Source organism: Papio anubis, chromosome 3, assembly GCF_008728515.1.
Source record: "Papio anubis isolate 15944 chromosome 3, Panubis1.0, whole genome shotgun sequence".
Taxonomy (NCBI): Eukaryota; Metazoa; Chordata; class Mammalia; order Primates; family Cercopithecidae; genus Papio; species Papio anubis.
This window is the reverse complement of record NC_044978.1, coordinates 76876564-76903465: the sequence shown is the minus strand read 5'-3', so window position 1 is coordinate 76903465 and position 26902 is coordinate 76876564. Positions and strand designations below refer to the sequence as shown.

The following is a 26902-nucleotide window of genomic DNA, read 5'->3' as shown; positions in this document are numbered from 1 at the left end:
CCATATTATTAACGTTTTAAAAAATATATTTATTGTGTCTATGTAACAAGAATACACCAGCAAATTTCATCATCCTTCAATTTTTGAGCATTTAGTTTGTTTCTGGCTCTTGGTATTTCCAAATGATTTCTCAGAATGAGTTTCACTATCTGCAGCAGTTTAGAATAGTATCATTTCATTGTATCCTTGCAAATACTGAATATTTCCATCTGTAAATCTTTGTTAACCTGACAAGTGGATCAATACAAATGACTAAAACATGCATTTTAATTTGCATTATTTTGCTTAGTGAAGTTTTTAAACGTCTTATTCATTTGTATTGCTTCTGAGGATCATTCATATCCTTAACTGAGATCAGATTTACTACAAAAAAAAATCTTTGAGATTTAGTTTTAATATAGGCTTATAGAATGCCTATAGGAAGTGCTCTGTCAAGTCTATAGCTATATTTTTTAATCAAACTTTTTATATTGAGACAATTGTAGTGTCACATGCAGTTTTAAGAAATAATATACAGATGACCGCGTATACCTTTAATCTAGTTTCCCCCAATGGTAACATGTTACAAAACTATTGCAATAACACAACCAGGATAACTGACATTAATATAGACAAGATGCAGGATTTCTATCCCTGACCCGTGGCAATCAATTATTCTGTTGTCCATTTATATAAATTTGTCAATTCTGAAATGTTACATAATGGAATTACGCAGTATATAAGCCTTTGAGATTGGCTTTTTCTTTAACCATAATTTCCTACAGATTCATTTCAAGGTGTGTTCATCTAGTGTGTTCCTTTTTGTTACTAAATATTCCATAGGATAGACGTGCCAGTTTCTGTAAACCTTTATAGTTGAATTCTAATGACTATTTCATTAATACATTCGTCTAATTTCAAGAGTTGGAAGGAGAAAAGAAAATGCATTCAACTATTTAGGAAGTCATTCAGTCATCCCAACATTCACTGAAAGCAGACCATTGGGACAAATGTTATCCCATGCTTCTGATTACAAAAATAACTAAAACCCAAATAAAATAAAAATTAGTTAAGTAGCAGTGCTAAGATTGAAACCAGATAGGTATTTAAAGCAGCAAGAAAATGAGTTCAGAGAACATTTTATCATCAATAAAAATTTTCTAAAATCTAACAATTTTTCTAGGTTTAATTAAACAGGCTAAAAACTTGATGTGTCCAGTCCATGAGAGCATCCTCCTATCCACTGGACTAGGTGTCTACTAAGCCACATCTTATATCTATTTGAGGCCAACTGTCTTGAGGCCAAACAAGACGCGAGTTACATGGTAGCACTTGAGACGGCTGCGGACCCATCAGAGCAGCCTTCTCTTCCCATCTACAGCAGTTCTGGGCAGCATGCTTGGAATGGCAACGCTGGCGTCCCCGAAAAACCCCAGCCCTCTTGCCAATTTCCTCTGAACCCCAACTACCCGACCCAAAATTATTTGAAGATCTGATTTTAAACAAAACGAGGCCAATAGTGCACCATTATTGTTTCCCTAAAACACTAACAGTATGGAGATTAAGACACAAACCAGAGACCGGAAAAAAATCTTGGTGCGTTCAAAGTAACCTCAGTTCCCGACTCTATTCTCCACCTATGGTGCAATATTAACAAAAACTAAGCACACCATGCAGAGAAACGCCCTTTCGCACTTATAACTTCCGGCCTGGGACTCTAGCTCCTCACACGCCTTTGATACAAAGTGCGAAGGCTGAGCCTTAACCATGCCAAGCCCAGCGTCCTCCGGACTAGGATGCCCGAAACTGCAATGAGAGAGGGAAATTTCCTAGTCAGGTCAAGGTCCAACAAAACAAACGTCCGCACGCAGAAACTGGAGCGTCTCGCAGGCAGAGGCAGCCGAACCAGCAGCGAGCGGAAGTGACGCAAAGGCCGGTCACCGGAGAAGGCGGGGCCCCGAGGCAGCGCGCCCAATTGGGGCGCGGTAGAGGCCGGAGGTGTGGCAGCGTCGGCGGCGAGCGGGGGCCTGGGGGTGCTGGGGGGCGGGGCCAGGGTGTAGGCTCGCGGGGACTGGCCTCCTTCGGCAGCTGGAGGCGGTCACTCGCGCAGGGCTGGGGGCTGAGGCAAGAAGGGCCATGCTGGCGGCGAAGGAGTCTAGAGCCTTCAGTCCGGTGCTCCTCCCTCGCGCGGCGGTGGCTCTACGGCCGCGGGAGTAAACACTGCCTTTGTTCCCTAGCGCCTCGTCTCTTTCGTCGCCCCGTCCCCTCACGCCGCCGCGCTCCGGCCGGCCCGCCCTCGGTCCGTGAACCCCATTTCGGCTCGTGCCGCGCGGATGCGGCTGCCGGGCCTGGGATTGGGCATTGAGCGGGAGGAGGAGGAGGAGCGGCGGCGCCTGGGCGGCATGCGATGGGGAACTGCTGCTGGACGCAGTGCTTCGGACTGCTCCGCAAGGAAGCGGGGCGGCTGCAGCGAGTAGGCGGCGGCGGAGGGTAAGCCCGCTGGGGGAGGGGCCCGGCCCCCGTGGCTCCTCCTATTCGGCCCCCGGCGGGGAATCCCTTTCGCTGTACCCCGGCGGCTGGAGGTGGCGGCCGAGAGCCCTGCTACACTCACTGCTTAGCAGACGTCAGACGGGTGGTCGTGTTGGAGGCCCAGTGTGGGGGCCGGTCTCTGGGCCTCCTCGGAAAGAGGTAGAAGAGGGGGCGGGGTGTCTCTCCTGCCAGGGCACCCTGTCACGCGGGGAAGGAGTCACGGGAGACATCATCTCCAGGAAACAAGGGGTAACCTCGCGCTAATGGGCTGTAGGATCGGCTCCAGGGCAACCTGGACACACCCTTCGCTGAGCTTGGGTTTAATGCCAAAGCTAGTATCCCTGTATCTGACCCTCTCTTTAGCCCAGGCAGAGCAGGTGGGATCTGGCTACGGACTTAATGCCTCAGATTGATTTTACGTAGAAGTCATTTGGATGCTGGAGTAAAAGAAGGTTTCAGATACTGATGAACTCTTTGATAGCTACAAAGACTTGCTGAATTGCAGAGTTCCCAATGGGCATTCAGATTCTTGGTGCCGGTAACACAGGGGCTATGTGTAATTTTTTCATATTAAGTTTTTGAAATTTCGAGGGGAATTCCTTGCCCTGATTGCTACTCAAACGTCCTGTAACATTAGGTAAATTGCAGTCCCGAACTTAACTTCTCTTAAGTAAACCTGGGATATGCTTAGGTTTTGTATATGCACCATCCACAGAATAGAAATTTCATAATTCCATTTTTGTGTATTTTATTTCATAGATATTGAAAAAATTAGAGCAAATTCCTTTGGGGTTGACTTTGTTGTTATTGAAAATCTGAATCAAGCCAGTTTGTGTAAGGACTATTTTGCCCTTTCTGAAACAGATTGTTAATTTTTCATAATCTGTTCCATTTAACATTATTGGGTAATAAGATGTTCAACATAAATAAATTGAACTAAATGATCATGATTTGAATCTTTGGTGATGGAGATCTTATAATAGGATTCTCATTCATTAGGCATTGTATTACCTCTCTGATACAAAGTAGCTAAGGTTTTACACTAATTATCCCTAGAATGGAAGGGCAAGGATTTGCAGTTTGTGCCTAGTTTTAATATTTCGATTTCCCTAATTTAAGAGTTCTTACTGTTGAGTGGGACATGACAGCTGTTTTATCTTGTCATCCAGGATCATCTGATTTAAGTATTTCTAATTTTTATGTGTGAATGCAATTTACAAGGTCAGGCTGCTTAAGTAGGCTTGCCCAAAAACTAGATACCATACAGTCTTTGGCTTTTACTAGTATTCGTAGTTGTGTTACAGGGCGTTAAATTCTAGCTCTAAGAAAGTTGGTTTGTGGGGAGCAGTACTTATATTCTAAATGGATAAATAAAAAACTTTGTACTTGACTTTGGGCTACATGATGTGTCTGTGGGACTTTAGTTTTGCTTTTTTCATGTGGTCTCCGTAGAGTACAGCGTTAAAATTGTATGTTCTACTCCCTCAGCTTATGAACTTGGCAGCATAGGGAGGTGGCAGGAGGAAATCCATGAATCAACGTGAGTGTTAATTGTCTGTCGATATGCCATAAAAACATAAGCAGGTTGACTATGAGTTTTCCTTTTCTTTTCTTTTTTTTTTTTTTTTGAGACAGAGTCTCGCTCTGTCGCCCAGGCTGGTGTGCACTGGCGCGATCTCGGCTCACTGCAACCTTCGCCTCCCGGGTTCAGGCCATTCTCCTGCCTCAGCCTCCCAGGTAGCTGAGACTACAGGCGCCCGTCACCTCACCTGGCTAATTTTTTTGTATTTTTAGTAGAGACCAGTTTTCACCGTGTTAGTCAGGATGGTCTCAATCTCCTGACCTCATGATCCGCCTGCCTCAGCCTCCCGAAGTGCTGGGGTACAGGCATGAGCCACCGCGCCCGGCCAGCAGGTTGAGTATTTCTTATCTGAAATACTTGCTTTGGAGTTCAGATTTTTATTCAGATTTTAGAATGTATGCATTGTATATGGTTTAGTATCTGAAAATCTGAAATCCAGAATTCTCCAATGAGCATTTCCTTTGAGTAACATGTTGGCAATCAAAAAGTTTCGGATTTTGGAACATTTCAGATTTTGGGTTTTGAGGTTAGGTATACTCAACCTGTGGTTGGATTTTTACTGTTTGTGGGCAAAACTCCTTGAACAAGTCCTGTGGAGGCAGTGAGAGTTTATAGGTTGTGGACACTGTGATCTAAAATCATATAATGGTGATATTAATCCTATTACTTTAAGTCTATAAACATAGGATTTGACAGTTCCCTTACTTGAATTTTCTGATTAACTTATTGTTTAACATCAATTTTAATACTGTTTTAGCAGCTTCGAGTAAGCATGTAGAGAGAGATGGACATAGTTACTTGTGCAGTAAGGTTAAACTGTCTCTTATTTTAATTTTTTTTTTTTAATCAACTGTGTTGATTTTCTTTCAAGTACAGGTCTGGATAGTTAGTAGTTCTTCTAAAGGTGAAAAGTTGAGGAGTAGTCACAAAAACTTGATTTGATCCTATATGTCGTTGTAGTGACCACAGAAGAAGAGAGTGTCCTCAACTTTTTTAGCTTGATTTAAGCTAGACTTCACAGGGATGCTTTCTGATCTGAGGCCTGGTTTCTGAGTCTTGCAGATCGACATACCCCTGAGAAATCTGAAACTCAGATCACTCATTTTTTACTATTCAATCTGAAAACCAGAATTACCACTTTTTCAGTTTATAAAATACTAGGGAATTCTAGTATTGTATATTCTAGGATATGTTTCATCGGTCAAAATATCAATATCAGTGTTGAGGTATGTTGGAAACCTTACTACTAATAAAATTATTTGGTGATTAAAGCAGAGAGAATTAAATGTCTTTAAGGAAAAAAACCTAGGCATCGTAACGAGTCATACTTCTTCACTGGAGTTTTGCCTGCCAACACTTTCTGCAGGGCTCCATCTGCTGGTCAGTTCTCCTGTTTCTCTGAGCAGGCCTTTGTATATTTCTTAGTTTTTTTTCTTTCTCAGATGGAAGACCGAATTAAGTTTTATTTTGTTGTATTTAATTCCTATTTCTATATTACTATATAATTCCACATAGTGATTCCACTTAAGATAAACTATAGTTTTTATAGAAAGGTATAACCATATTTTGTATCCTTATCAGTACGTAATATTTGTTCGCCTTTTTGGCTCTGGCAGCAAAGTTGCTTTCAGGCAATAGTTTACAGTGATTTGCTTTTCCATTCCTAGTAAAAATGCTTTTAATAATAACTGCTAACAGTCCATTACTTCCTATGTGACAGGCACTGTTCTAAGTAGGGCAAGTAAGCATACATATTATATATATTATAGGTTGAAAACTGAAACTTAGAAAGTTGAACTTTCCCAAGGTAGCAGAGCTGGGATTGCAACTTAGGTCCCTCTGAATTCAGAGTTCTTATCCTTAACCACCACAAATAGTTCATGGCACTTATTCTGTAGGTAAACATTTGGTTGCTATCTCTCTCATTGCAGTATCTTGAACTTTGTTACCAGAAGAATTTATGAATATACCTGAACAACTTGACTCTTTATTCTGTGTGCTAAGCTGTCTTTTTCTTGAACCTATGCACTTCACTTCTGCAACATCACCTTTATCTTGTTTTTCTGTTTCTCTCCTAGCTATTCTTACTGTCTGTTAAATGTGGGGTTTTTCCTGTCTTCTCTCTTTTGTTTAATTTCCTTCATATGTGTATTACCTGCCCCTGAAGAAAGTTACCCATTTCTATGATTTCAACCACCACTACTTCCAAATCTCATCTTCTGCTTGTAGATCTTTTCAGTTGTCTACCTAAGAGGAACTCTTGGATATATTCAGTTAAATCTCTATATATTATTTTCAGTCTCTCCTTAAACATACTGAACCTATTTTCTTCCTGTCTTCTGCCATAAACATTGCCTTTCAAACTGCTTAGTCAACAGCTTCCAGACTACTGTCTCTATTGTAGCTGTCATACTTCAGCCCACCCTCCCTTCCTGTCATGACTTAGGCTTTCTAAAACCCACATTGGATTGTTTCTTTCCTTTGTTCAGCAACTTCCATCTGCTCCCTGATTCCCATAGCTAAATTTCTAAGTCTTTTTTTTCCCAAGAAGGAGTCTCGCTCTCTTGCCCAGGCTGAAGTGCACTGGTGCGATCTTGGCTTACTACAACCTCTGCCTCCTGAGTTCAAGTGTTTCTCTTACCTCAGCTCCGCAAGTAGCTGGGATTACAGGCACCCGCCACCATGCCTGGCTAATTTTTGTATTTTTAGTAGAGACGGGATTTTACCATGTTGGACTGACTGGTCTTGAACTCCTGACCTGAAGCAATCTGCCCACCTCGGCTTCCCAAAGTGCTAGAATTACAGGCATGAGCCACCGCGCCCGGCCCTAAATGTCTAAGTCTTTTTTCCTTCTGTAACAGCATGATGAATTACATGGCATTCACATGTATGGCATAATGTCCATTTGTATGCTCAGGATTATATTTAGTTCTATATTTGGGTTTCTATAATCTCTTTGTCAAAAAATGTCAGGATACTAATCAGTGAGAAAAACATTAAAAGAATAATATTAAAGCTATTCTAATTTCAAAAAACTTGTCATTCATAAATCTTAGCATTTTAACGTTTTTGATAAATTACTATCCTCCCAGCTACTAGTTTAAACTTCTGACAAAGCAATGTAACCTTAACCTGTTTTTACCAATGTTATTCTCTCCAATCCTCTCACTTACCACTTTCAGTGTCCTATATACCAGATGGACTGTGCTTGTTCTTGTTTTCCTAAAATACAGTGTTTTCTTCCCCCTCCCCCCAAGACGGAGTCTTGCTCTGTCGCCCAAGTTGGAGTGCAGTGGTACGATCTTGCTCACTGCAACCTCCAATTCCCAGGTTCAAGCAATTCTCCTGCCTCAGCCTCCTGAGTAGTTGGGATTACAGGTGCGTGCCACCACACCTGGCTAATTTTTATATTTTTTAGTAGAGATGGGGTTTCACCATGTTGGCCAGGCTGGTCTCGAACTCCTAACCTCATGATCCCCCCACCTCGGCCTCCTAAAGTGCTGTGATTACCAAATACAGTGTTTTCTAACCCTGTGCCTTTGTGGGTGATATTTATTTTCTTTTTTATTTTTATTTTATTTTTATTTTTTGAGATGAGGTCTCACTCTGTCACCCAGGCTGGAGTGCCGTGGTGCAATCTAGGCTTATTAAAACCTCTACCTCCCAGGCCGGGCGCGGTGGCTCAAGCCTGTAATCCCAGCACTTTGGGAGGCCGAGATGGGCGGATCACGAGGTCAGGAGATCAAGACCATCCTGGCTAACATGGTGAAACCCCGTCTCTACTAAAAAATACAAAAAACTAGCCAGGTGTGGTGGCGGGCGCCTGTAGTCCCAGCTACTCAGGAGGCTGAGGCAGGAGAATGGCGTAAACCCAGGCGGTAGAGCTTGCAGTGAGCTGAGATCCAGCCACTGCACTCCAGCCTGGGTGACAGAGCAAGATCCTATCTAAAAAATAATAACAGGCCGGGCGTGGTGGCTCAAGCCTGTAATCCCAGCACTTTGGGAGGCCGAGACGGGCAGATCCCGAGGTCAGGAGATCAAGACCATCCTGGCTAACATGGTGAAACCCCGTCTCTACTAAAAAATACAAAAAACTAGCCAGGCGCGGTGGTGGGCGCCTGTAGTCCCAGCTACTCGGAAGGCTGAGGCAGGAGAATGGCGTGAACCCGGGAGGCGGAGCTTGCAGTGAGCAGAGATCCGGCCACTGTACTCCAGCCTGGGTGGCAGAGCGAGACTCCGTCTCAAAAAAAAAAAAAAAAAAAAAACCTCTACCTCCCAAGCTCAAGCAGTTCTACCTCAGCCTCTCAAGTAGCTGGGACTACAGGCGCAGGCCACCACACTTGGCTAATTTTTGTATTTTTTGTAGAAACACACAGGGTTTTGCCATGTTGCCCATGCTGGTCTCAAACTCCTGAACTCAAGTGATCTGCATACCTCAGCCTCCCAAAGTATTGGAATGACAGTCGTGAGCCACTGTGCCTGACCTCTGTGATATTTCTTCTTTTTTTAGTTTCTTTGTGAGCTTTCACTTACCTTTACCTTACTTTACTTACCTTCCCTATGAAACTCGCTCCAAGCCCCTGAAGCCAATTATCTCCCTGAGGAAATAATATTTTCTACAGGCTTATTTTTGCTGTATATCAAGGGTTGGCAAACTTTTTCTGTAATGGGCCAGATAACACATATTTTAGGGTTGGCAGGTGGTGTGGTCTGTCGCAACTACTGAACTTGGCTGTTTTAGTGGAAGAGGAGCCATAGACAGTGTTTCAACAAATGAGTGTGACTATATTTCAATGCAACTTTATTTACAAAAACAGGCAGAGGGCCAGATTTGGCCAGTGGGCCATAGTTGCCAGCTCCTGGTATCATATGTACCATGATATAGGCTGAGACCTCCTCAAGGTCAAGGACTGTGTTTTATCACTCTATCCATTCTCAGTATCTTACGTTTGTTGAATGAACAGCCAGAAGAGTTATTTGAACTTGTAGGATCTACAAAACTATAATTTCTCCTATCATCCATTTTTGTTATGGCCTAAAGATAATTCCCTAACTTTGGCAAAAACACCACATACCCAGATACTTAAACACGTACCCTACCAGTTTTATATTGACTCACCTTTTTGTTTTTAAAGAGATCATATTGAGTACCTTTGAGAATTTTAAAAATGTTTATTATAATATATATTGCTAAAATATAGAAATCAATAGTGTCATCATTAGAAGATTTATTTTGGTTCTGCATGTTTTTCAGTTTTGAAAAAAATATAAAAGTGTAAGATGTTTCTCTTGGAATTTCAGAAGATAGGAAGGAAAACAGTAGTGCATTTAAATGGATATGGATTTTTTAAACATTCTTTGTTAAACCTTAAAGACTCCCTAAGGCTCTGGTCTGAATCTCATTCTATTCTTCCCTAATACATTTTTAGCTTTTTTTTTTTTTTTTTTTGAGACGGAGTCTCGCTCTGTCACCCAGGCTGGAGTGCAGTGGCCGGATCTCAGCTCACTGCAAGCTCCGCCTCCTGGGTTTACGCCATTCTCCTGCCTCAGCCTCCCAAGTAAGTGGGACTACAGGCGCCCGCCACGTCGCCTGGCTAGTTTTTTGTATTTTTTAGTAGAGACGGGGTTTCACCATGTTAGCCAGGATGGTCTCGATCTCCTGACCTCGTGATCCACCCATCTCGGCCTCCCAAAGTGCTGGGATTACAGGCTTGAGCCACCGCGCCCGGCCTACATTTTTAGCTTTAATGTACTTTTCCTGGGTAATAGTACTTCACCTACTACCTATATGCTAATAAGTTCAGTCATCTCAGTCTGAGCTCTGAAATATCTAATTGCTACTGTGTAGTTCCACTTAGCTATCAAACATAACCGTAAATTCATTTTGTAAAGTTGAATTCATCTTTGTTTCCTTCTCATAGCCCTTTCCTCCTTTTTCCTGTTTAAATCCCAGCCTTTTCTACTGCTTTGTTCCCTACCTTGTAAGTGGTATAAGTAGTCACCTAAGCCATGAAACTAAGAACCGTATCAAGTTCCTTCCTGTTACTCACCCTTCAAACCCAGGTTATCAAGTCCCTACCTTCTGAATGGCCCCTACATGTTAGATCTTTCTGACATCTATATCCTCTCAGCCTTAGAACAGACCTTTCTGTCCTCTATATTTATAGTTCTACCCTCCTGATATGCCCTTTTGAACTTGTGTCTCCCAAATCTGAAAACCAAAAGGAAAGCAACATGAAACCTTATGTAGACTCCAACATCTCACTCTAGCTGTTACCCTAACTACCATGTCTCCCTCCAGCTATTACCCTATCTCCTATCTTTTCCCTTAAATATTTTTCTTAGGAATTGTCTGGTCTTGCCTAGTCTTGATGTCTTCTTTGAGAAGTGTTTCCTCACTTCTCACTCAGTCTTCAAAGTAACCTAATGTTCACCTTCCCTGCTGCTGCTCCCCTCTGCATATTCATTTTCTTCTCAGTTATGACATTTTGGAGTCCTTCAAAACTTCTGTTAGACTCTTCTCACACTATATTCTCCTTAAAGAATGACCTGCATATGGCTGCTAACCTAGGAGTTGTCTTTGACACTGTTCCCTATCATCCCACTTTTCCAGTCCATCCTCAAGACCAGATGATTTTTTTTTTATCTCTTAAATAACTTTTCAGTCCACCCACTTCTCTCGCTGCTGCCACATTAATCCAGGCTGTCGTCATTTGTTGCCTAGATTTCCAGTAATTCTGTGTGTATTCCTTGTTCGCCATTCTCTGACACTACTTTGTTTTCCTTCATGGCACTTACCACTCCATGACTTTGTAGACTCCGAGCATTTGTTTGTCTGTTGACTGTTCTCCCTTAATAGAGTAAAAATTTCATGTGGTCAGAGACTTTGTTTGTTTCTGTATCTCCAGTGTGCCAGCGGTGCTTGCCACATAGTAGCTGCTCAATAAGTATTTGTCAACTGAGTGAATAGACTATCAAGTGGGTCTACCCACATGTACTCCTGACCTTTTTCAATTTATCCTGCACCCTGGAATCAAAGTAGTCTTAAATGCACATCTCATACTCTGGTTTCTTTTCAGAGTCAATAGATCTTTTGCCTTTTAAATGCAAATCTGTGACACAAATACAACATAAATTCTAAAGTGGCTTACCAAACTTGTAGGATAAAGACTGAAATCTTCATGGAGCTTTCAAGGCCCTGTGTTAATCTTTTCCTTGCCTACCTCTGCTTTCTCCTTTTATTTTTTTATTTTCGCTTCATGTGTGGCACACTTTTCCTTGAATCTGTTTCTTTCCTTTTTACTTAGATAACTCCTATTCACTCATCTTATAGATGCCAGCTTAAGAATTCTTTCCTACAGAAGTCTTCCAAAACCATCTCCTACCCTCCAGAGGGTAAGTCTGCACATCATCATGGAACCATCTGCTTTTCTTCTGTGCATGTTCTTAGTTTATAGTTATACTGAAATAGTGTGATTATTTGGTTAGTGTCTGTCTGCTGCTCTCAATAAAAAGGAAGGAGTTTATGCCTTTTTTTCCATACCATTGAATGAATACCTAGCTCTCAGTTAAGTGCTTAGTATATATTACATGTTCAGTAAATACTTGTTGGCAGAATTAATGAATACAGTATCTTGAATATGTCAGGTTCTTTTCACTCCCCCTTGCCTTTGGTACCTGCTGCTCCCTGAAACATCTCTTTTATCTGCCTGGAGGCCTGGCTCATTCCTCTGCCTCAGGCTGATTTTTCATGACACCTCATCTGAACATATCCCCTCTCACAGCATAGTAGTTGTTAATTTCTGTGTGTCTACCCTGTTAAATTATACGCCTTTTGGATACATGGGTTTAAAATATTTCAAATGTATAGCTATGCATGCATGTTGCTGTATTACATAGCTATGCCTGTCGCTCAGTAACTTACAGAAATAAAAAATTGGAAGATTCAGTGGCATAGATAACTGAGTGGCAACAGTTTCCAAAAGAAGAGGGTTGTCAGTGATTTCAGATGCTGCACACAAATTGCAGAGGACAAACAGCAAAGAACTGAAAGACCTCTGAGGTCCCTTCTCATTATTAGTTTCCTTTAAATCAGGCTGTTAAAAGGCAATGACTGTTTTTTAAACCCTTGCATTATGTCTTTGACATGTTTGGAGGGAAGAATTTGTCTCTTCTCTGCCAAGGCATAAAATTAAGTTTTGAACATATTCTTCCTAAATGTGGCTTTATTAGGAAGGAGCTTATTAAACAGTAAATATGATTATTATTACTACCTGTATTAGGGTTCTCCAGAGAAATGGAAGCAGTGGGAGATATCTGTATTTCTGTGTTTACATGTGTATAGATATAGATATAGATATAAAATGAGAACTGTCATAAGGAATTGCCTCATATGATTATGGAGGTTAAGTCCCACAATCTGTTATTTGCAAGCTGGAGACCCAGGAAAGCTGGTCCTGTAAGTCTCCGTTCATGGGCAGAAGACCAGCATCTAAGCTCAAGCAGTCAGGTAGAGAGAATTCAATTCAACCTTCCTTCAACTTTTTTGTTCTGGTCAGGCCCTGAATGGATTGAATGATGGCAGCCCACCCACCTTGGAAAGGGCAATTTGCTTTACTCAGTCCACCAATTCAAATGCGAGTCTGTTCTCTAACACCCTTGCAGATGCACCAGATATAATGTTTAGCCCAATATCTGGGCATCTGGTGACCCACTCATGTTGACATATAAAATTAACCATCATATCACCTTATATCACTGCTATCCCTACCTGGAAAAATCTGTTGATTTTATCCCTTGAGATTTGAGTGGTTAAATCTCTATTGAAATATTTGATACTAATTGAAAAACAATGTTTCCATCATCTTTGTAATAGTTTTTGCCAGGCATTAGATTTATAATCTTTCCAGTCTTCTGTTCTGGAAAAAAAAAAATAGCAGTCTTGGGAAGCTTTTAATTTTTAATAGCCTTTGGAACAATTTAAGATGATTCTTCATCATTTATTTATAGTGTCAAGCAAAACACAGGGAAAGACTTTCTTGTTTTATTCTAACAGATATTAAGAGGAATATGAAGAAAAAGTACAATATCAGTGTAGAATTTGTGATAATTTTTCAGTTACCTTTTACTTAACTTTGATACGAGTATTTGCCTGCTATGCAAAATAAAATGAGAAGCATAAAATACTGCATTTTAAGCCTATTTTTAACAAGACTGGTTTTGTCTTTAATAAAAGTATCTTGAAATCTACCTTGAGAACGTCGATAAGTGAATATGTATGCAAGTATCTCCACTTTTGTACCACGTTAGTTTCAAATTCTTCCAGATTTCTGTATATGCCTCCATGGTTCAGAGTATTATGCTCCAAGAACCAGTCATAGCCTTTCTTTTCTACCCCTCTGATGTCCTTTACATGTTTGAATCTGTCTTAGGCTGTGTTGACATAAAGGAATATCTGAGGCTGGGTAATTAATAAAAAAAAAAAAAAAAAAAAAAAAGGCTTACTTGGCTCACAATTTTGATGTCTGGAAAAGTTCAGGATTTGGCGTCTGCATCTGGTAAGGTGTAGACTGCTTCCACTTAGGGGCAAAAGGTGAAGGGAAGCCAGTGTGTGCAGAAATCACACAGCAAAAGAGGAAGCAAGGAGGGAGTGCTAGGCTCTTTTTAACAACCTGCTTTCATGGGAACTCACTTGTAACCATGAGGATGAGGTTGGCACCAAGCCATTCATGAGGCATCCACCACCATTACCTAAACACTTCCCATTAGGCCCCACCCCTAACAATGGAGATCAAGTTTCAACATGAGATTGTTAGGGGACAAACATCCAAGCTGTAACACAGTCCACTTTCACATCTTCAGTAGTAGTAGAGTGGATACGCAGAAGCCTACTTTATTTCATTTAGAGACGGCTCGCAGGACCATAAGAATTACATGTAAATGAATGTCCATGGATGACTTGGAGGGGCTCTAGACTGTTAAGAGGAAAAGTACACTTCTGTTTTCTTTAAATCGTTGTTTTTGGAGCCTCTTTCAGCTCCTCAACTTTTACCCTACTTAACACTCCTGAATATAAATGTTCTTGAATGGAATAGTGGATTGTTTACTTATCAAATTACTTATCATCATCTTCTTTCCTCCAGAGCATGTGACTGGATTCATGAAAGTTAAACGCACATATTATGTGCTCCCTAATCATTTTCTTCACAGCTCAGCTTTATGTGATACTGCTGTATTGCTAGAGAATTCTTCCAGCTTCTCACATCACTTTGTCCTTTATCGTTTCACTGCTGGCATTTAAGGCTTATGTCTTGGATTTATCGCATTTATTTTTCTCTTGTACTTTCACTCTTGATACTGCTGCTTTCACATTACATCCCCATTGGGATTCTGACACTTCTCCCATCATCTCTTATTTTCCAGTCCATCTCCCAAACCAGATGATTTTTATCTTCTAAATATTTCTTGAATCCCTCCACTTTTCTCACTGATACCACCCTAGTCCAACTTATTCCTTGCTTAGCCTCAAATTTGATTGCATACGTTATTCATACGTTCATTCTATACATTTATCCCCACTCACTGTTTAGGACTTGTATTGCTCTTGGCACTTACAGGAGCAGCTTCTTATATGAACCAAGGTTTACTTCTGGTTCAAGTCGTACATTTCTATTCCTGTGCAGTGTTGTGTTACATGAGTAGGCCATAATTACTTCACCCTTCTGTTGATGGGCCTTTAGATCATTTCCAACTTCTTTTTTTTTTTTTTCTTTTTCTTTTACAAACTACCTCAATTTGTGCAAAGAGATAAATGTCTCTTTGTACACATGTGCAGAAGATTCTTTAGGTGGATATACCTGGGAATAGAATTGCTCAGTCATAGCTTATGTACCTCTTCAAATTTACTAGAAAAATAAAACTTCTTCAAAATAATTATATTATAAACTTTTACTGATAATGAATTTTCATTGTTCCATTTCCTAACTCTTGGTATTGTTAGATATTTTTTCAATCTGTTGATGTGAAATGCAATCTAATACTTGTGTCAAAACTGTATTGTACAATATTCCTATATACCAGCAACAAATACTGCATATTTTAAAATTACCTTTTAAGATAGCAATGAAAAAATATAAGAGATGTGTAATCAATAGATGTGTAAGACTAGAACAATGTTTTTAAAGACGCCATCTAAATAAATGCAGGGCAATACCATTTTCATGGGTAAAAAGACTCACTGTGCTTAAGATGTCCTCCGCCTATTTACTAGAAATTTAGTGCATTTGCAGTTAAATTCCTAATAGGAATTTTTTGGAACCTAAGCTGATTCCAGCAATTTTTATGGAAGAGCAAAGGGCCATAAAAGAGCCCACAAATTTTGAAGAAGGAAACTTGTCGTATTGGATTACAGACTCTAATAATTAAAACCCTGTTGTATTGCCACAAGGATAAACTAATTGGCGAACGGACTGGAATATAATATCCAGGCTCTCTTAGTCAACTTGAAGGTGAAACTCAGTAATGTTTATTTTTAAAAGGCAATTGTTTTATACCACAGGATAAGAATAACTGCTTTTCTAAAACAGAATTGTCAAGACTAATTACCTATATTGGAGGGTTTCTAAATGTATCATGCCTAGTTCAAGGACTTATAACCATTTTTTTTTTCTTTTGTACATCAACTTCCAAAGGTGTGCAGCAGTCTCCTGTCAGTAATAATGCAGTGTTACACTGATTTTTGCCCAAAGATGGGTGAAGGAGGCCTCCTTAGATTTACTCTTGCCATTTTCTCTTGCTTCCTATGGTACCTCCAACATTCACACCTCCCCAAATCTCTGGTCTGTATGAACTTGGGGTTTTCTTACAGAGTTGTTTTGTTGTCATTATAAACGAAATTGATTTGAGATTCAGCAGGTTTAGTCAGAAGTTACAAATGTGAAAGCAGAGAATACTGGTTTTTAGCTTCCTTATTTTTAAGCAATTATGTTTGCATAATAGAAGAATCTTAGATTGTTCTGTACCAATTTACACTATAATTTTATTTAGCAAATGTGGGAAGCTTTGTACAATATGACCTACTTATAGGCTAACAATAGGTCTAAAAAAGTAGGGTGGCTATTTTCCTTTATTTTTAGATTCTTAAGCAGTTATGATTGAAAATATTAGATCAGATTTTCTTTTAACTTTAAATGTCACCAGATTTATACACTCCTAATTTTTAGTGAAAACCTTTTTATGAATGATAGTTTATTAATAAAATGTTTTATGCATAATACAATTAAACTTATTTTTTTCTTATAAGAGTGTTCTAAAAGCATATAATGTGAACAGTGTTACATATAAAATTAGCACACTTTTAGATTCCAGCCTATACACATATTATCAGAACATGCACAGCAGTGTTTTCAACTACAGAACTGTGATGGATTGAACATGGAGGGGGAAGAATTGAGGAAGAGCTAAAAGATATTTATCTATGCTTTACCTTGGATGTATGTTGAAAAGAGCTTACTTTTTGGAGTTTAGATACTTTACATATTTTTTTGTACTAAGCCTTCAAAATCCAGTGCATATTTGACACATAATAGCCTTTAAAATTCAGACTAGCCACATTTCAGTTGCTCAATAGCCACTTATGGCTAGTGGTTATCATACTGGACAGTGCAGATCTATCCAATAGGATAACAATACTTCATAGGATGATTCTGGGAAGGAAATGAATACAAAATACATATTCTAAAAATAAGCTTTGTTGCTGACCCATCATAGGTCCTCAGTAAATGCAAGCCTCTCTTTGCTCTCCATTATATTAATAGCTTGTTATGTTTTGGGTTTTGTAGCATATGTAGTTGGAAACTTCAAGTCAATAAAATATTGACTTTTTTTCAAATTGAAGAAAATAAAATGTTCTTATTTTTTCTCTAAACTAACAGTAATTGAGAGTCAACTTTTGTAATAGATATTGCTGCTTTTGCTCGTTTTGTTTCCTGTCTTTCCTTCTAAGACTCAATTTTCACCTAAGATTATTAGAAATGTACATTAATAGTTGGCACCAAATTTCTGCTTTTAGACTGTGATCCAGTTTCCTTTTGTCTCATTTTTTTTTCTTTTTTTCCGAGACGGAGTCTTGCTCTGTGCCCAGGCTGTAATGCAGTGGCACAATCTCGGCTCACTGCAAGCTCCTCCCGGGTTCATGCCATTCTCCTGCCTCAGCCTCCTGAGTAGCTGGGACTATAGGCGCCCGTCACCGCGCCCAGCTAATTTTTTGTATTTTTAGTAGAGACAGGGTTTCACCGTGGTCTTGATCTCTTGACCTCGTGATCCGCCCGCCTTGGCCTCCCAAAGTGCTGGGATTACAGGCGTGAGCCACCGTGCCCGGCTTTGTCTCATTTTTTTAATGATGCTGCCCTATATACATCTAAAACTTCATTCTTGAAAATATTGTCAACCAGCACCTATATAATAATAAAATTACTACACAGTACTTGGGGGACCTGAATAAGATGAGTTATGTGATTTTTCCTGTGGCTACTTTTGCTGTCCCATTAATACATAATTTTAGGCTGGGTGTGGTGGCTCACACCTGTAATTCTAACACTTTGGACGGCCGAGGCAGGCAGATTGCTTGAGGCCAGGAGTTCGAGACCAGCCTGGCCAATATGGCAAAGCCACATCTCTACTAAAAATACAAAAATCAGGCCTGGTGTGGTGGCTCACACCTGTAATCCCAGCACTTTAGGAGGCCGAGGCAGGCGGATCACGAGGTCAGGAGATCGAGACCATCCTAGCTAACACGGTGAAACCACCTCTCTACTGAAAATAAAAAAAAATTAGCTGGGCATGGTGGTGGGCACCTGTAGTCCCAGCTACTTGGGAGACCAAGGCAGGAGAATGGCGTGAACCCAGGAGGCGGAGCTTGCAGTGACTGGAGATCGTGCCTGTGCACTCCAGCCTGGGAGACAGAGCAAGACTCCGTCTCAAAAAAAAAAAAAAAATACAAAAAGCAGCCGGGCATGGTGGTGCACACCTGTAGTCCCAGCTACTTGGGAGGCTGAGGCAGGAGAATCACTTGAACCCAAGAGGCAGAGGTTGCAGTGAGCTGAGATCACACCACTGCACTACAGTCTGGGCAAGAGTGAGACTGTCTCAAAACAAACAAACAAAAAATACATAATAGTTTTGTTTGGGCCACCACATTGGTGATTTCATCGTGTCCCAGGCTCTCACCTTCAACCTTTTGGGTCAGGTGAGAAAACCAAGGTAAATTTAGTAATTTAAAATGAGAAATGTAACTGTCAAGGAACTATATAGTACTTGTGTCTTTAGGTAAAGACATTATTTTACTATAAGCATAGAAAACAGGGTGGGAGGTGCTTAGTGAGTGTAGATTCAGAACAAAGAAAGTTAATTATGCAGTTCAAATAACCCATCACCTTGGAAGACTACCATCCACTGGGACTAGATAGCCCAGTTCCTTGAACCAGGGGACTTTTCTACAGAGTTTGGCTGAGCTCTACCAACATTTCTTTCTCTATTTTGTATTCTTCTGTTTCTTATATTTTGCACATCTTTTTAAAAATATGATTAGCTTCCTTCTCTTTCTTTTAAATCTTACAGGAGCCCTTCTGTTTCCTAAGTTAACATGTGAAGGTAACTGATCCATGATGTATTGTTTATAGCTTTAATTTCTATTTTCTTTGTTTCCAACTTACTGGGAGATAACTCACTCTTCCTCTGTCCCCAAGGAAGAGACTACACTTCCATTTCTCCATATTGCTTAGAAGTAAAATCCCTAGAAACAGTAGGCCTATGTATGTATTGGTAGTAACATGAAGTGTATGTATGGGAGGGGGAAAATTGCTGACATTGCATCTTTGTCTACAGACTACCTTATTGGGACAGCAAAAGCAAGCAAGATAAATTTCCTGGGTGTGAAGAAAACAAGAAAAGAAAAGTACTTTTACTGATCTGAGATTGAGAAGTAGCTCCAGGGTTAAATATAGGAATACTTTTAAGGGGGTTTTGGACTGATGTTTATGTTGACGTTGTAGGTTTTGAATTTGAATAGAGGAGTCTCACCCAGACTCTTAACTTTATATGAATGTCAAGCTCAAGGCATCTAAAAACACACACGTGCTTCTTTCCCAGGCTTCCTCATCTTGGTAAATAACAAATCCATCCTAATTGTTCAGGCCTCAGAGTTAGGAGATAGTCTTGATTTTTCCTTTTTACACATATCCTTATATCTGATACATTAGCAAATTCTGTCAGCCCTGTCTTCAGAATTACTTCTCATTACTCCCACTATTGTTACTGTGATTCAAGCCACCATCATTTCTTCGCTGTACTATTATAATAGCTTTCTAATTGGTCTCTTAAAACATATGTCAACTTGTCTTTTAAGGATCTTCCAGTGAAGTTCTTATAGCTAATACATTCTTAAGAAATGATAGAATTTAAAAATCATTATTTTTGTACTCTCTAGTGAAATAATGGAACTGAGTACTGATTATCAGTGGATGCTAAAAACCATTTGGTAAAAGCTTGATGTGAAACATTATGATGGATAGATTAGGCTGACATAAATATCCTAACTTACAGATCATCAGTAAAAGTGAGGCAGGCAAAAAAAAGTTCCTTATGGTTTAATTCAATAGCAAGTACCATAAGTGAAGCATTCTTGCCTAAAAAAATTAAGCTCAGTATAATCAGGCTTTTAAATCAAATTACTAATTTGCAGGAAATACAGGGGATAGAAGAAAAAGTTAAAGAGGAAAAATATCAGGTAAATCCAGAAAGTGAGAAATTTTGTAGGACAAGTGACACAATTTATCTAACAAATCAATGGCATGAAAACAGACACTGGTGCTGAGAAGGGGCTGATATGGACTAAAAGAGGTGCAAGAGGCCTAACAAGCAAACATACTGTGTGGCTTTTGTTTGATTCTGATCTGAACAAATCATGTGTAAAAAGATAATCGGGGAAATAGAAATATAGACTGGACTGGACGTTAGATAATAGTAAAGATTTACTTTAAATTTTGTTGGTATATTAGCTTTTCTAAAAAAAAAAAAAAAAAAAAAAACACCAGTTCTTAATACTTAATTAGAGATGCCAGTTGAGGTAAGAGTAATATAACATGTCCGAGATTTGCTGTAAAATACCAACAAAAAAATAAAACAAAAAGGAGTATAGTATAAATGAAACATGATCAGGAAGTAGTAACTTTTTAAGTGGGGTAATGGGTGCAGGGGGGCTTATGAATCTCTTCTCTCTGCTTTTGTGCATATTTGAAAAGGTTCATGATAAAAGTTTTAAAAAACAGAGTGAATGCTAAAACCAAAAATCTGTTCTGTGAGTTCTTACCTAATTAATATTAAAATCTAAAACTCCTCCCATGGTCTATAAAGGCCTGTGATCTGACCCTGGCTATCTCTCAGACCTTGTCTCCCTTCCTTCTTCATTCCAGCCATTCTGACCCTCTCACTTTCTTAGATTGTGCCAAGTAGAGTTTTGCCTCAGAGCGTTTGCATTTGCTTTTCCTCTGTTTAGAATTCTTTTCCTCCAAATATCCATCTAGCTGGCTTCCTCATTTCCTTGGGACCTTTGTTCTACTTTTGCTTTAACCGAGAGGTCTGCCTTGACCACCCTACATAAAATAACCTCCTGGTCGGGCGCAGTGGCTCACGCCTGTAATCCCAGCACTTTGGGAGGCTGAGGCGGGCAGATCACCTGAGGTCGGGAGTTCGAGACCAGCCTGACCAACATGGAGAAACCCTGTCTCTACTAAAAATACAAAAAATTAGCTGGGCGTGGTGGCGTATGCCTATAATCCTAGCTACTCCAGAGGCTGATGCAGGAGAATCGCTTGAACCCAGCGGGCGGAGGTTGTGGTGAGTCAAGATCATGCCATTGCATTCCAGCCTGGGCAACAAGAACGAAACTCCATCTCAAAAAATAAAATCAAATAAAATAACCTCCCTCCTCCAATCACTATCCTTACTTACTCTAAGGTACTTTTCTTAAAATTTAAAAAAAAAAAAAAAAGTATAGGCTTGGTGCAGTGGCTCACGCCTGTAATCCCAACACTTGCCGAGGAGGGTGGATCACCTGAGGTCAGGAGTTTGAGATCAGCCTGGCCAAAGTGAAACTCCGTCTGTACTAAAATTACAAAAATTAGCCGGGTGTGGTGGTGGGCGCCTATAATCCCAGCTACTTGGGAGGCTGAGGCAGGAGAATCGCTTGAACCCTGGAGGTGGAGGTTGCAGTGAGCCAAGATCCAGCCACTGCACTCCAGCCTGGGTGAGAGTGAGACTCTGTCTCGAAAAAGAAATATATATATATATATATAATTTTTATAGATTTAGGGGGTACAACTGCAGATTTCTTACCTATATATATTGCATAGTGAGATACCATCTTATGCCTATAATCCCGGCTATTTGGGAGGCTTAGGCAGGAGAATCGCTTGAACCCGGGAGGTGGAGGTTACAGTGAGCCGAGATCCAGCCACTGTACTCCAGCCTGGGTAAGAGTGAGACTCTGTCTCAAAAAAGATACATATAATTTTTATAGATTTATGGGGTACAACTGCAGATTTTTTACCTGTATATATTGCATAATGAGATACCATCTTGCGCCAGTCAGAATGGCCATTATTGAAAAGTTAGCAATAGATGTTGGCGAGGATGTGGGGAAAAGCGAACACTTAGCCACTGTTGGTGGGGATGTGAATTAGTACAAACTTTATGGAAAACAGCATGAGGTACTTTTCTTTCATGGCAATTACTATCATCTGATGCATTTATCTATGTGTTTATTGTCATTAATTCCCAAATTGTTAGCTCCAAGGTGGCAGGGCCTTTATCTGTTTATTGACAGTTGTATTGCCAGCACCTAGAACAGTGCCAGGCACTTGAGAAGCACTTGATAAATATTTGTGAAATAAAAATATAAAACTTGACTTAAGGTTTAATAGTTGAGTACTTCCATTCATTTCCCCAGTTCTTCCGCTTACCCTTCACTTATATTCTCATCGTTACCTAGGAGCAAGTAGTGAAAGATTGATTGCCAAGAGCCTCATCGAGAACAAAACTGAAGGAAAGAACAGAAAATGTCAGGATAGTTTATTATAGGAAACATTGTAAAAGGCATATTCCAAATTTGCTAGGCTTTTAAGCATCCAATAATAGGAAAGATTTGAGTTTTCATTTTTCATTTCTTAATAGCTCTCTGAAATCTGAAATGGTCCCTTCAGACCATTAGAAAGTTGATTTTCTAATTATTTTTAAAGTATATATTACATAGAATATAGAAAAGTATGTGAAAAGTTATGGTTTTATATGACTGGAAGTTGGCAAAATGTCAGTGACTGAATTTAATGCATCACATGTCTGAGGGTCCTATTCAGTCATCAATAATGTTTGAACAAATAAACATAATTCAAGCATACTTGAATAAGTAACTCTTAATTCATGAAATATACACATATTATGTTTCTTGGTATTTTCAGATAAGTTACAGGATAAAGCTCCCCTGATAAAAATGTTACCCCAGAGTTTGCCAAATTGAATACTTACTTTATCAGTATAATCTTAGCTTTTATTGTGGTAGGAGTCAAGATACGCATTTTGTGAGCAAAGTCTCAATCTGATCCATTTTAAAAGGAAAGTTTGAATTTTTTCCCAAATATATTTTGCTTTTCTCATTTTATTTATTGCTATTCTTAATTTGCTCCCTTGTCATATCACTTACATTCATGTTTATTAATCAGGATTTTGTGGGGACGGAAGCCCAGTTAAAACTATCTTAGGCAAAGAGTAGCATTTATAATAGGGATGTTAGGTTTCTCAACTAATAACCAAAAACCATGAGCAGGGTGGGATGCATCTGGTTCTTAGGGATGATTTTGATGCTGTCAGAGCACTCTTTCAGTTTAGTTCATTCCTCTCATTGCATGTTGTCAGAAAGCATAATCCCCAGCAACTCTCTAGAGCTCTCAGAAGGATATTGTCTCTCCCTTCTCAGTTTCTGTGTAACCCTGAACCAGTCAAATGAGGTGTGAGGGATTGACTGATTCTAGCTTAGTCAGATACTCAGGAATTCAGAGTCATGTGAGAACATGAGTGTCCTCACTATAGCTGGCTGTGGATAGAGGGGATAGAAAAAGGAGACATTTACAACAGATAACACTTTTGCCTATTACTAAAGTTAGTTTGTATTATCTATGTATAATTAGACTAGAACATGGTGTTCTGCCATCTAATATAAATGTAGTATAACAGTTACCTTGGTTTCGACAGTATTCTACTTAGCTTTGGGCTTTGCCACAGCAGTGAAGTCATACTGATAGTATTACTGAGCTTTATTTTGATAAAGCTTTATTTTAATTGATAGTATTACTGAGCTTTATTTCTAATTATTCAGCTGTACCACTCAGTAAACCTGGAGGAGGAAACAGATTAATCAGAGACAGATTCTTCATTCACGGAAGATAGTGATGGTTGCAGGGAGAGAAGCATATAGCACTATAAGCAGGAATCCTAATGCCAGAACCCAGTGCTACTACTGAAGGTTCAACTCATTTCTGTATTTGTTCGAGAAATAAAGAAGAGATTAAGAGTGGAGGCACTAGATAGAGGATTAAGGGTACTGCATTTATGTTGGATATACTCCATGACATCTGTGGATTTGTAATACCAAATTCTTTGCTTTTTACCAATGATCTTAGTGGGCAATGAGACAGATTTGCATCTATCAGCAGATAAAGATTATAGCAGGAACAATAGTTCCTATAGTTTCATTGCTACTTTTTTCCTTCAGTCATGATATGACATTCTCTTTCACTAAACCTTCATCCACACACATACACATAATACAAATAATTCTGCACTTTGGGAGTCCCAGAATTACTTGAGCCCAAGAGTTTGAAACCAGGCTGGGTAACATATTGAGACTTCGTCTCTACAAAAATAAGTGAAGCCAAGCATGGGGGTGCATGCCTGTTTTACTAGCTACTGGGGAGGCTGAGGCAGGAGGATCACTTGAGCCAAGGAGTGCAAAGCTGTGATGACTTAGGATTGCGCCACTGCACTCCAGCCTGGGCGACAGAGTAAGATCCTGTCTCCAAAAAAGAAAGAAAAGCAAACGAATTCTGACCTGTCCTAACCCCAGGATTCTTCCTGTTTCTTGAAAGTGTGCTTTCTGTCCATGAATCCTGATGCTTTAGGAACACTTAGTACATTTGGATCCCCATTGTACGGGGATGGAGTTCTCCATCAGTTTTGGCAGCTGTAACAGGAGCCACATTGACTGAAAGTCTCAATCTCTGGGCACTTCCACTTACAAAGGACTGTGAGTGGCCCTGTCCTGGGATGCCAGCTTGGATGCTGTAGTATTTAGAATGTAGACGTATGTTTGGAGAACATATAATAAAGAAGATTCCTATTTGATTACATATAAGTTTAATAGGGGCAGAAAAGAATGATTAAAGTCAATATTTGGCCCTAGTTGGAAAAAAATAATGTAATGGATTATTTGATTGACATGTATATGCATTGTTTCTCTCTTGTATTTGTGAGGGCATGGGAAGATAACAAAGTCTTGAATAAAGATACATGATTCCACCACCAAAGATAACTACTTTTAGCATATTGACATATATCCTTTTAGTTAATGTTTTAGATAGTTAATGTTTTGTGTATTTTTAACAAAACTGAGAACATATTTTTATATATTATTTAACACATCAGTATTTTTGACAAGGTACTTAATGTAGTAAAAATAATGAGATACATGTTCAAATGTATTCTACTCAATGTAGTAAATACAGTAAGTTAATTATTACAGTAAATATTAGTACCAATAGAAAGAAATATTAGTTGACTAAACAAAGCTATAATGAAGTTTAAAAATCTGGACTTTTTATATTCTTAGATAAATTTTGTTGTTCTTTTTTTATAAATATAACTATATGTTAGAGATTTGAAAGTTGCTCTTGAGGAAATAAATGCTTTTATGCTACTATATTAATTCAATCATAGAGTTAATTGTGTTTTTAAAAGTTATTCTGTTTTCCTTCCCAGATCCAAGTATTTTAGAACATGCTCAAGAGGTGAGCACTTAACAATAGAGGTAAGTAGTCGTTAATTTGATTGGATTAAAAGTGCCTGCAGAAAGGCAGAAGGGGCTTTTGGTTGTAAAGAGGGAAAGATCTGGACCCAAATTTAGAATGAACTGTTTATATTTCAATAGTATTCATGTTAGTGAAGATTGAAAGAGTTGGAGCAGTGGGGAAGGAATGAATAGGAAGAAGTTTGCAGAGGATTATGGTTCTGTTTTTCTAATAGCTTTCCCCCCACCCTACATAAGTCAGGGAGAAGGTACTCTTCTGTCAGTAATAGTGGCTCACTAGGGCAGTGGGTATAATGAGAGATGGTTGGCCTGCCCCAGCAGGGAAAGTCCAGAAACAAAGCAGGAAGTTGAGTTTCAGTAACTCCACAGCAGAATCACCGAGTCACTTTTTCTTTGAATGTAAAATATAATAATGGAAACTACCATTTATTCCTTACCTATTGTATAAACTAGCCACTCCACCATACAAATTAAGAATGTCATCACAACTCTGTTGTAAACAGGTGGTGGTCACCCTGTTTCATGGATGAAAAATGAGAGGCTTAGACAGGTGGAGAAATTGGGCCATATTACACAACCTGTAAGTGGCAAAACCTAAATTCTAGTCCACACTGCCTGGCTCCAAAGCTTGAACACTGTACTTCATGACCTTCTGTATTAATAAGGAAACGTGTAAGGCAGGAATAAGATATTTAAAAATCACAAACCAATATAAAAATAAGATAAGGATAATAACTTTAACAGTTTTATTCTCTTTTTAGAGAGATTCCTTAATTTTCTAAACCTTTTGAATTCATTGTTTCCTCTCAATCTTTAAACCAAACAGTATTAACAATAAAACACCTTTTCTTTCAGGTGGTTACTTATCAAGTTATTTATATTTAAAATGCAGACATTTTAGTGATATAATAGTAATGACTTTCATTAGGTCACTGACATAATAGTATTAATCACATTATGATCAAACTGTTTACATTCCTATCTCTAAAAAGACATTGTATTTGGGGATAGTAACTACCATTTAGTAGATTTTCAGTAAATAACTATATGAATGAATAAATGAATAAATATATACATGTTGGGAAATTCTTATTTGGGTATCTTTTAGTCCCCATTCCTTAAATAATTTTCCTTCTTATGACATTTGTTCTGAAGTCAAGTGAAGTGGAATATTCTGGTAGCATGGACTGAAAATACTTGTATGAAATACTCATTTCAGATGAAACTTTTAGTTCTGATTTATGTAGAAAATTGCTTAATTCTCCTGTTTGATTTTCATTCATAGAAAGTCATAAATAAAATAGTATATGCTTGCCTTGGCCATTTTGTAGGACTGTTGAATATATCAAATGAAATGATGTATTAAAGAGGCATTTGAATTAAATATCTTACAAATATAAAGATATATTATTTTTAAGTGAAAAAAGTAACATAATTTCTTGTGAGATGTATACCTAAGACAAATATTCCTCCTAACACTTACTTTTTTGTCCTTTCAGTTTGAGAATCTAGTAGAAAGTGATGAAGTAAGTATTTCCATAATAGTACAAAACTTGTATTTTTCTCATTGATCATCTCATTAGTTCTAACAATTATGTTTACAATTTTTATTTTTGTTTTAGAATTTTTATTTTCTAGTTTTTATTTTTACTTTTTAGTTCTTTATTATTTCCTTGTTT

General features: G+C 38.9%; 1 protein-coding gene across 4 annotated transcripts in view; it reads left to right on the top strand.

The window, feature by feature from the left end:
- Nucleotides 1-2079: 2079 nt before the first annotated feature.
- The window catches only part of AP1AR (adaptor related protein complex 1 associated regulatory protein), a 39511-nt gene continuing 14688 nt past the window's right edge, over nucleotides 2080-26902 (top strand). For 2 of the 4 annotated variants that reach the window (XM_003899101.4, XM_003899100.4), the window contains exons 1-3: nucleotides 2080-2469; nucleotides 25175-25223; nucleotides 26723-26749. In XM_003899101.4, the coding sequence (XP_003899150.1) occupies nucleotides 2387-2469; nucleotides 25175-25223; nucleotides 26723-26749 (159 nt within the window). In that variant the 5' untranslated portion in view covers nucleotides 2080-2386. Of the gene's footprint in view, nucleotides 2470-4023; nucleotides 4049-25174; nucleotides 25224-26722; nucleotides 26750-26902 lie in introns of those variants that run through there. The other 2 variants (XM_009207376.4, XM_021938713.2) reach the window with 2 other exon arrangements.